Source organism: Octopus bimaculoides, chromosome 2 (genome assembly GCF_001194135.2).
Source record: "Octopus bimaculoides isolate UCB-OBI-ISO-001 chromosome 2, ASM119413v2, whole genome shotgun sequence".
NCBI classification, from domain to species: domain Eukaryota; kingdom Metazoa; phylum Mollusca; class Cephalopoda; order Octopoda; family Octopodidae; genus Octopus; species Octopus bimaculoides.
Window position 1 is genome coordinate 75,415,688 of NC_068982.1, and position 11,689 is coordinate 75,427,376.

The 11,689-nt window shown below is 35.5% G+C and overlaps 1 protein-coding gene across 1 annotated transcript in view; it reads right to left on the minus strand.

The window, feature by feature from the left end:
• LOC106875358 (guanine nucleotide-binding protein subunit beta-5) overlaps positions 1 to 11,689 on the minus strand; it is a 77,810-nt gene that overhangs the window by 5,710 nt on the left and 60,411 nt on the right. Inside the window, exons 4-8 of the mRNA XM_014923450.2 lie at positions 10,439 to 10,515; positions 4,856 to 4,982; positions 4,213 to 4,356; positions 2,425 to 2,565; positions 308 to 404 (exon numbers count right to left, since the gene is read on the minus strand). Of these exons, the coding sequence (XP_014778936.1) occupies positions 308 to 404; positions 2,425 to 2,565; positions 4,213 to 4,356; positions 4,856 to 4,982; positions 10,439 to 10,515 (586 nt within the window). The remainder of the gene's footprint in view (positions 1 to 307; positions 405 to 2,424; positions 2,566 to 4,212; positions 4,357 to 4,855; positions 4,983 to 10,438; positions 10,516 to 11,689) is intronic.

Consider the following 11,689-nt stretch of genomic DNA (forward strand, 5'->3'; position numbering starts at 1 on the left):
ACATATATATATATATATATATATATATATATATATATACATACGTGTGTCTGTTCCTTTGAGATTGTCCCCCATGATCACTCGACAACCAATATAGGTCTGTTTACATCACCCCCGCAACTTAGTGCTTTGGCAAAAGAGACTGACAGAGTAACTACCAGACTTAAAAATAAGTACTGGGGTTGATTTGCCTGACTAAACCTTTCAAGGTGTTTCCCCAACACGACTGCAGTCCAATGACTGAAACAGGTAAAAGAAGATGTAAAATCATACCAGAATTTTCAAAAATCCCAAAACAGACACTTACCACTTAATGAAAATCCTACAGAGTTACAACCAAAAATAATACTTTCTTTTTTATAGCAGTTCACCTCTCGGTCAGCTCGCAAGTCAAATAGTCGACACTGCAAAAAGAAATGGTTTTACATAATTGTTCTTACAACTGAAAATGCAAATTGCTGAGATGATTAACTACCAGAAACGCAACTGTGTGGTTAGCAGTTTCTATTTTGTTACTGACACGGTGTTATGTCCATAGCCTGGGTATTTAACTTTAATCACCAGAGATCAACCAGCTTTATTCATTTGTTTCACTTGTTTAACACTTCTGTAACCATATTTCTATTGAAATACTCTGCTTTTGTTGTACCTATGAAGGGTCATTATCCTAACAAGCACATGCACTGGTTGTATTTCACTTCCTTGTTATTATTATTAGTCAATTAGTTAACCATTTAACCAATTGACTATTCAAGTGTTTGAGTCATTACTTGCCGTTCACAACTTCATCAATGACACACACTTTCAACTCCAGCTCTGTTTCAGATCTGGCAATTAGTTAAATGATTAACCAATTGACAAAACTGGAGTTCACATCAAGAATCATGCCTTTGTTTTAATTGTTATTTGACTAAATTTTTCAATTTTCAAAGTTAAGTTCCTTTTTTTTAAAGCTGGTGTTTGGGACATAAATTAAGAAATACTGGTTCTCAAATTTTGGCACAGGGTCAGCAATTTCAGGGGGCAGGGAGGTAAGTTGAATACATTGATCCCCAGTGTTCAACTGGTACTTATTTTATCTCAAAAGGATGTCATCCTTGGCAGTATTTGAACTCAGAATGTAATGTCAGAAGAAATGTTGTTGAACATTTGTTTTTGATGTGGCAATGATTCTACCAGCTATTAACTAGAAACTTTGAATGAAGTTTTCAAGGACCAAGGATGGTCTTAGGCAGGTTTTTCCATGTTAGCATACGTTGAATGGGGACTTATTTGAAGCAGCTGCATGCTGTTCCTGTCACCAATCCTCAGCTGCTTTTCAAGTAAGGAATTTTTTTATAATTCTACTGCTCATTGAAAGAACAGAGCAAACTGGCCATAATGTAACAAGGAATGTAAACATTATATCACCATTTTGCACAAATGCTGATAAGAGAAGCTATGAAATGTCAACATTTACATGTGTAAGTATGCATACACACATACATGCACAAACAAAAAAGCTTTTTTTCAGTTTCCATCAAACAAATTCACTCACAAGGTACTGATCAGCCCAGGACTGTTCTGGAGTAAATGTAAATGATATATTAGGTGTATATGGGCCAATGGAACAGCATCAAAGTATAATTGTCACAAGCTGATATAGATAAGGTAAAAGCTGGAATCTGAGTAAACTAGTGGTGTATATAGTTTTACTAACCTTAATCATATCTCTCTGTCTTGAATGTCTTTAATTAGAGTTCACTTGGGGACACAAGAGAAATAGCATAAAAGATGTATGGGTAATTTGACACACCCCAATTTTCTGCAGCACATATTTAGGCAAAAAAAGGGACTTATTGCATTAAAACTAATAGGAGGCCCAACATTTGCATATAGGACATGGGGTAATTTTTTTGAGACATTTTTAAAAAAAGAATGTGTCTTAAATGTCCTCAAATACAGTAGTTTGAGTACCTCCTCAAAAGTAATCACAATTAATAGATAAAGGAAAATTGTTCCCAGAAGAAAGGAACTATCTTAAGAGGAAGCCCCAGGGAAAATTACATGATGTAGATATCATTATTGTTTAACAACTGTTTTCCATGCAGACATGTGTTGGATGATTTGACCAGAGTTGGCAAACCAGAGAGCTACATCAGGTTCCAGTCTGATTTAGATTGGTTTCTACCGCTGATGTTCTTCCTAATACCAACCACTTTACAGTGTATCTGGGTGCTTTTAACATGGCACAAATGCGAGTACTTTTATGTAGCACCGACTAAAGTGTTTTTTTACATGTCACCGGCACAGGACTCTCGTCGGCCATTCCTCTTCACCTATGATGATAAAATTATCAATGGTGATGACAGCATTTAAGGAAGTTGAATGGAGTGATAAAAGACAAGAAATAAAAAAGTGAAGAAGAGAAACGAAAAGACTAACCGTTGCATCATCAGAACCAGTAGCAAATGCATCACCACTGGGAAAGAATCTGACTGAATTGATGTCGTTTTCATGGCCTTCAAATACTTGAGTACATTCACCAGTTCTCATGTCCCATACCATTGCAACTTTATCACAACCCTGTCATCAAATAAAGAGAGAAAATGTACATCAATATCATTGCCACCATCACCAATGTTACCATCATCATCATTGCCACCATTGCTACCATGATCATCTTCATTATCATTACCAACCATCATCATCTTTAACATCATTGTTTTATGTTCACTTTCTATGCTAGTATGGGTTGGATAAGTTGAAGATCAAAGTCAACACATATTGTTAGTCACCAAGGTATGTTGGAGGATCAAATCATGTTTATAAATTTTAGTTTCTGAAACAGCAACCATAATGATGATGATGATGATATATATACATATATATATATATATATATATATATATACCCACTATTCAACATGTGTTTATTGAGGAGTGTTCCATCACCTTTATTTTAATGCACATCTTTCCATGCATGTAATGTTTGGTTAGAATATATTAAGGCAGATTTTCTATGGTTGGATGTCCTTTTTGTCACTAACCCTTAATTGTTTCAAAGCAAGGTAATGTTTTCCCTCAGCCAAACATGCTTTCTATGGGAGATTCTCCCTGCTTGACATGTAACCTGTCCTCTGCTGGAATTCCCTTGCAACCCATTTTCCCAACACTTCCACTATCCCACCACCCATGATTACCACCTGGTACAAGCCCCTCCACTCTCCCTCACTTGCCTATCTGCACACTCTCCATGCTCTCACATATCTACCATACTCCCCTCCTAGCCACTCCAATTTCTCACCATCACTTGCTACAGTCTCCACTTCTTCACTAAACATCTCCCATCACCCCTCACACTCTTATGGAACATATCCCTCTACCCCCTCTGTACCACTTATACTTGTCCCCTCAGTTCCCTGCATCTTCAACACCACCTGTCTCTCTATCTTTTCCTTTAACTTTCTCTTTCCTCACCTTTCTTTTCCAACTGGGATAGCCAAGAATCGCCTCTATAGTTAGACACCTATCTCTACCCCACCTATTATAATACTCTAATCTCTCTCCTGGCACAAAGCCACTTCCCTCGGTTCCACTCCTTCCCCCAGCTGAGAGGTCTTCATCTCACAAGTTACTTGGTGGCCCTGCTGGTGTTGGCGCCACATGGAAAGCAACAGTACTGGAGTCATATAAAAAGCATCCAGTACACTCTGTAAAGCGGTTGGCATTAGGAAGGACATCAGCCATAGAAACTATGTCAAAACAAATGAACCGGTGCAGCTCTCCTGCTTGTCAGCTCCAGTCAAACCGTCCAACCCATGCCAACATGGAAGATGGACGTTAAATGATCATGGTGATATATGTACATGCATGTGTGCATGTTGGTGCGTACCCTTGCCTTAACATTATGTGATGGTTGTAAATGAACAGCACCATCATACGAGCAGTATTCATTTCCCAGTCTTCAATGAAAAACATGTCTAGCAATGGGGAAATATTACTTTGTTTGGAAACAGGTGAAGGCTGGTGACAAGAAAGGCATCTGACAGTAGAAAATCTGTCTCAATAAATTCCATGTGACCCATGCAAACATGAAGAAGTAGATGTTAAAATGATGATAATTTAAATTATAATAGTGTAGAAATATTAATTTTATTGACAGTCAGCAGAAAGAAATGTAAATTCTGGTTTTTCCCTTGTCAAAAAAAAATTTGAAAAATCAAGTACTTACTCCAGATACAAACTGGTTACCATTTTCTGAAGGTGAAAGATTAATACTCATAACATCTCCTGCATGTCCATGAAAACTTTGAATCAATTGGCCACTTTCGACATCCCACAGTGCACATGTACTGTCTCCACTTCCTGTTAGAATCTAAAAAAACAAAATGTCAAATGTTTCTTGAAATATTTTATAAGATTTATTTTTTTTAATTTTAAATTTTGATTTTATCATAAATAAATAATAAATTATATGAATAATGATTTATATATAAATAAAGAATTATATGAATAATGATTCATCACATATGAATAATGATTTATATGAACAATGATTTATATGAATAATGATTTACTAAACCACCTGAGGCTGGCCTTGTTTTAACCCTTTTTTTTACATATTTTTGCTGAAAAACACTGTCCTTGTTTTAATTAATTTTTAAAATAATGAAGAATTTAGTAAAATAATTTAAACATTATGACATTATCAAGTTACTATTTGGAGTATAAACTGACATAAACCTTTGATGGAAGTTTTTAATTTAGATCATTTTATCCATTTGTTACCATATTTCTGTGGACATATACTGCCTTTGTTTCATTTAACTTTGAAAACTTAAAATATTAAAAAAAAAAACAGCTGTTCAGTTTACCTGTTGATCAGATGTGGTAAATGTACAGCAGGACAAATAACTGGTATGTGTAGCAACAGCTTTCTTTTTACTGGCAGGATCTTCATCCAAACTTAGTGGGTAAATGGTACATTTATTGTCCAGACCTCTGTATAAAAAGATAGACAGAAAGTTAGAGAGAAAGAGAGACAGGAAATATTGAAAAGTGTTTAACCATTTAACATTTCAGAATACTCTGTCAAATGTAATGCTTATTTATTCACATTGGTTTGAATTGATCATGCATTATCTTACAGCCTTGAGATTTTGATGATGGGATTGTTTATCCATAAAATGACATTGTAGGTGTAAGAGGCAGGATCTGCATGGTTTGAACATACAACAGGTAGAATTTTGAGGTTGGATATGGCCACTTTAAATGCTAAAGAGTTGGAACCTAGTTACACATAACTAACAAAGCTATCACACATACAAATGCACAGAGTTTTAAATGCACCCTGTGTGGCTTGCAAATAGAGCCATTGTTACTCAAACAAATGAAGAAGCACAATTTGTGAATGATTTTCTGTTGACTAGGATCCCTGGTGAGCTAAAAATATACAGAAGCTCAGATACAGTTGATAATGAAATTTTGTACCCAATCGAGTTCATCAACAAACTTACACCATCAGGGTCTCCACCACACATGTTCAAACGGAAGAAATAATGCTTCTGAGAAATTTAGATGCTACTAATGGACATTGCAATGGCACACACTACATCATTATCAGTTTACATGATCAGGTTACTGATGCTGAGGTTGCTTCTGGTCCTTATGCAGCATCAACTCTGCTAATCCCAAGAATACCACATGTATCTCAAGAAATGCAATTTCCATTCACATTTACACATAAACAATTTCCTCTCAAGCCAGCTTTTGCTTTGACATGCAACAAGGCACAGAGACAGACTTTTGAACAAATAGGAATATATCTTCCAACACAATTCTTCTCACATAGTGAGCTGTATGTTGCATTATCTAGAGTTCAAAAGAAGGCCAATGTAAAAATATTGGCTGAAAGAAATGGAAACAGTATGATTACTGACAATTGTGTCAGCAAGGAGATACTACTTTAAATCAAAATATGCTTTTTAGCAAGTTTCAGTAAATAGAATTAACACATAAATTATATGTAAAGTAACATATATTTGTGTGTAATTAAATTGTTTTGGCATATTTAAACAGATGCTGAATGAATGATATTGTTATATTAGATCATTTTAAATTTGGGTATATTTGAAAAAGTAAGGAAACGCCATTCCCATGTGTTCTCACAGCACCAGACTTTTGTGTGTGTGTTCGTCCATCCATCCGTCTGTCTATCTATCTATCTATCTATGCATACCTGTGTAAGTTCTACCAATTTTTAATGATAAATATATATAACAGACTGACTCTTTAAAAAAAGAGATTATGATTGTGATAAAATAATGAAAGCAATATTTACTAAGCAAGTGAGCACTATTATACAATGAAATAATTAGACATAAAATATAAAAATGACTAGAATTGGGAGTCAAATGTGGAAATATTATCGAGTGGCTAGCAGAAAACTGCCTAGAGGGTGGTCCTTCTGCTAGTAATGATAATAAAAAGAAATGAAATAGGACCAGTGCATGTGTATTATTGGTATAACGACCCTCCTGAGATACACCAAAATCACATTAAAAATCTTGCATACCAAATACAAATGAAATATAACAGTGTAATTGATTAAGCTTTCCTTGGATTGGTAGGTAAAAGTGATTACAGGGAGGAAGTAGCAAGGATGGTCTTGAAGGTTTCTACTCAAAAAAACACAGTGTGTTAGTGCTGGTGTAGAGATACAAACTCACCATGGTTTAAATGAAAAAGCTGATATGTTATCCAGTTGGCCATAGATACTGTAGAAATAAATAAATTTAAAGACATCCTAGAATATATAACGACCATATAGGTTGACCCTCATTGAAACAACTCATGGAAAATATCAGTTATTTTATTTGGTGTAAGAAGATGGCGAAAAATAATGATCAATGATAATAGAAATATATAAAGAATTTTGACATAAGATTATTTCAAGTCAATGGAAATGTTAGATACAGACAGCATATATAAAAGCAAGGGAGATACATTCTAAACATATATGTATATACACACAAAAATACTGAACAATGAGAATGAGTGCTCAACACTGCATTGGTAGATAGATTCTTTATTTGTGTCCTAAAGGTATCATTGGTTTCATGTTAAGAAATATCTTAACGATTTTTCAAGCCAATCACAAAGAAAAATTGGTGTTCGTTCTCCTTCATTTCTTGTTTTTGTTTACTGAAAATCCTTACATGATCTCAGTGTAACTTTCCATGTTCTAATCCAAAATGGAGACAAACACCAATTTTTCTTTGCGATTGGCTTAAAAAAAACGTAAGATATTTCTTAATATGAAACCAATGGTAGCCTTAATACACAAATAAAGTATCTTTATGTATGTATATATATATACACATATATGTATAAAAAGAAAGCACACAAATGGGTTAATGTGAACATTAACCAATTCATGTTCTTTCCTTATGTAAACGCCACATCTGGTTCCTTCCCTACATTGGATTTGGAACCCGCAGTTGATTGCAATGCTGCATACTGGCCAGCATGTGTGTGTGTACAATTTCATATACCTGTATATTTACACGGATGTGTATATTAATTTGTTCAGATGCATGTGGATGTAATCCCGACCATAAATTGGCATCCTTGTTTTTAAAATACCTCAATTGAAATGAATCCCGCATACAATTAATATGTGGAGGCGCTTGGCTTAGTGGTTAGGGTGTCAGCATCATGATCGTAAGATTGTGGTTTTAATTCTTGGACTGGGCAACGCGTTGTGTTCTTGAGCAAAACACTTCATTTCATGTTGCTCCAGTCCATTCAGCTGGCAAAAAATGAGTAACACTGCAATCGACTGGCATCCCGTCCAGCTGAGGAACACATACACCATTGAAACCGGGAAACCGGGCCCATGAGCCTGGCTAGGCTTTATAAGGGCACATTTATTTTATTTTATGATATAATTAATATATATATATATATATAATTTTTTAATTAATCTAATTAATTATAAATCTAATTAAATTAATTTTTTCCATGTTTCTTACATGTTGGTGTTACCATTCGAAATGATTGTATGCATGGATTAAAATTTTATAAAGCTTCTAACATCTTCTCTTCTCCATCTTTAATTGTTTGTTGAGTTTATACAGGATACGTGTTCTATAAATGCTCATAACACACCTGATACTTGTAAAATTTTTATATTAAAAAAAAAAAATACAATAGTTAAGCTACAAATTTAATATGAAGAATCTTTATTAGAAATCTAACTTTGAACCCCACCAAAGTAAAAGGATGAAATTGAACTCAACCTTTCACATACATACATACATACACACACACACACACATATATATATATATATATATATATATAAACACACACACACACACACATGCATACATTAAAACTTGTTTTTCAAGGAAATTACACAGATGGCAATTTTAACTTAATGCTATTTCAATTGCATTCACAGAGTCTTTTGTGGCTCAGCAAGTTTTCTAAAACACCAGCATATGTAACAAGTAACAAGCAGGTGCATAGCATTGTCATCTCCTCCTTGAGGAGATGTTTGGCAATATCAGGTCTTTCAGAAAACATCCTGTCCCCCTGCTGTCAGCTGTATGATTGCTATTCTGCTCCTCCCCAATAAACTTATCTTCATCATTCACTGCATCCTTCTTCTCTTCCCCTCTCTCCACTCTCCTTTTGCACTCTTGTGAACCTTCTGCTTACTCATCCTGTCCAATCCTCTGTGACATTCCATTTACATTCACCTCCTTGTACCTTGAGGGTACATACACTCTGGCAAGTCACCACCATCTTTTTTTCCATCTCTTTCCCTGACAAGTGTAACCATGTATCTCCTCTTCAGCAAGACACCTGTTTCTCACCCTCTATTTTAGTTTAACCTTTCATCACTTGGTACAAAGCCACTCCCCTTAAAAACCACTCTGCTTTTCAGCTGATAGGTCTTTGTTTTACAAGCTACTTGGTGACCTCACCAGTGCTGGTACTACATAATAAGCATCCAGAACACTCTATCAAGTGGTTGGCATTAGGAAGAGCATCCAGCCAAAGAAACCATGCCAAAACTAACAGTAGAGCTTAGCACAATCCTCTGGCTTGCCAGCTCCTGTTAAACCATCCAACCCATGCAAGTATGCAAAATGGTACTTAAATGATGATGATGGTAATATTACCATTGAAGAATAGCAAAGTCTGAAATGAAATTAGGCATGGCTGTGTCAATAGATAATTTGCTCTGTAACAACAGAGTTTCAAGTTCTATCTCACTGTGTGACAACCTTGGCAAGTGTCTTCTAGTGTAGCCTCAAGTTGACTAATGCTTTATGAATGGAGTTAATAGGTGAGAAATATATAGAAACCTGTTATCTTTATATGAAACCATAGAAGCAAAAGTAGTGATGTTACCTATTTTTTATTGTTTACTTGTTTCAGTCATTAAACTGTTGCCATGCTGGGGCATCACCTTGAAGAATTTTAGTTGAACGAATCAACCCCAGACCTTGTTTTTTATCAAGTCTGGTATTTATTTTATCAGTCTCTTTTGCTGAACCACTAAGTTATAGGAGCATAAACTCACAAACACTAGTTGTCAAGCAATGGTGGGGGACAAACAGACACATACACACACATATATATATATATAAGTACACGATAGGCTTCTTTCAGTTTCTGTCTACTAAATCCATTCACAAAGCTTTAGTCAGCCTGAAGCTATAGTAGAAGACACTTGCCTAAAGTGCTACATAGTGGGACTGAACCCAGAACTATGCAGTTGGTAAGCAAGCTTCTTACCACACAGCCATGCCTGTGCCTATGGTGATAGTCCCTATTAACAAATTGTTTCTGGTAGCTTTGTACTGTCAAAGTGGAGGGAAAATCCCTTTACTTGAAAAACAGAAAAGGATTAGCAAACAGAAGGGCATTTGGCTGTAAAAAAAATGCCTCAATAATACTTGTCCAACATATGACAGTATAGGAAATGGATAAAAATAAACCAATGAACAAACTTAAGGGCCACAGTGGGTCAGAGTTTAAGTGTAAGTGCTTTATCATCTAAACATAACCAACCATGACGGGTTGTTTAGAACATTTGAAATGATAATCTAATATTACACTAAACTAAAGGTGGTGAGCTAGCAGAATGGTTAGCATGCTGGGCAAAATGCTTGGCAGCATTTCGTCCGTTCATACATTCTGAGTTCAAATTCCACTAAGATCGACTTTGCTTTTCATCCTTTTGAGGTCAATGAAATAAATACCAGTTAATCACTGTGGTCAATGTAATCAACTGATCCCTCCCTCGAAATTGCTGGCCTTGTGCCAAAATTTGAAACCAATATTACATTAAACTAATGTTTGTATCTTCCAAAATTGTGCTTCTGGATCCAGCTTTCATTCTTTCATGGTTTTCTGAGAGAACCTTTGAAAAATTCACTTACCCGCAAGCCACCACAGTTCCTGAAGGACCATAAGCACAGGCCATCACCCATGTTGTTGGCATGGTAACTGCATGTTCCTAAAAAATAAAAAGAGTAAAGAAAAAGGTAATCAGGGACTAATATTTTTTATTACAATGCAGTACTCATTGTTTGCTAATTTAACAAAATAATTCCAGAAAATGAGGTCAAAGCAGAGTCTACTTCTTTTAAATTTCTTCACAACATTTAACATGAGGTTTTAGGTTCAGTCTCATTGTGTGGCACCTTGGTATAATGCTTTGTGGGTAAATTTGACAGATGGAAACTGCATAGAAGCCTATTGTGAAACTTATGAGTGTGATGTGATCTTCCAAACCATCTAGATGAGCTGATCCCTCAAATATATGCCAACTCAAACCATGGCGACCTGTCCAAACCTTGACGACTCGTCAAACCCATACCATGCCAGCATGTAAAGTGATGATGATCATGTATATGTGTACACATGTTTGACTTTCACTGCTTGAGAATCACTGTTGGTTTGTTTGTATCCTCTCTAATTAAGTGGTTCAACAAAATCAAGCAAATAGAATAAATATCATCATTTAATGTTCACTTTCCATACAGGAATGGGTGGGACAGTTTGAGAGGATCCAGTGAGCTGTAAAACCACGTTGAGTTCTAATGTCAGCTTTGGTGTGGTTTCTATAGCTGGGTGTCCTTCCTAATACCAACAACTTTACAGAATGTACTGGATGCTTTTTTTCATGTCACTGGCACTCGTGAGGTTGCCAAGTAACTTGCAAAGCAAGAAAAGAAAGGGACAGAAAGAAGGGAAAAAAAGGAGCAAAGAAAAAGAAAACCTCTTTGACTAAATGGAGTGGGTGGTTAGTATTTGAGAAAGGGAGAGGCAATGAGTCAACGCCAGGTAGTGAGAAGCTTGAGTGTGATGGAAGAACTAGCCCAGATGTCTTGTAATACAAATAAAAGGTTGAATAGTTGGAAAAAAGACAAAAGTAGTGATGGGATACTGGAGTTTCTCAAGATACAGTGGATTGCGGCTATTGGACTTAAATTAAGTATTAGAGTCAATTTGATTAACTAAATCATTTAAGGTAGTGCTCCAGCATGGCCAAAGCCCAATGATTGAATCAAGTAAAAGAATAAAATAATTCCAACCAATTTATATTTCACCAACTTTAGTTTATGCTTCAACATGATGAATATTTCCTTTAACTATAGGTTGGAAGCTAATGTGTTTTATATATATAT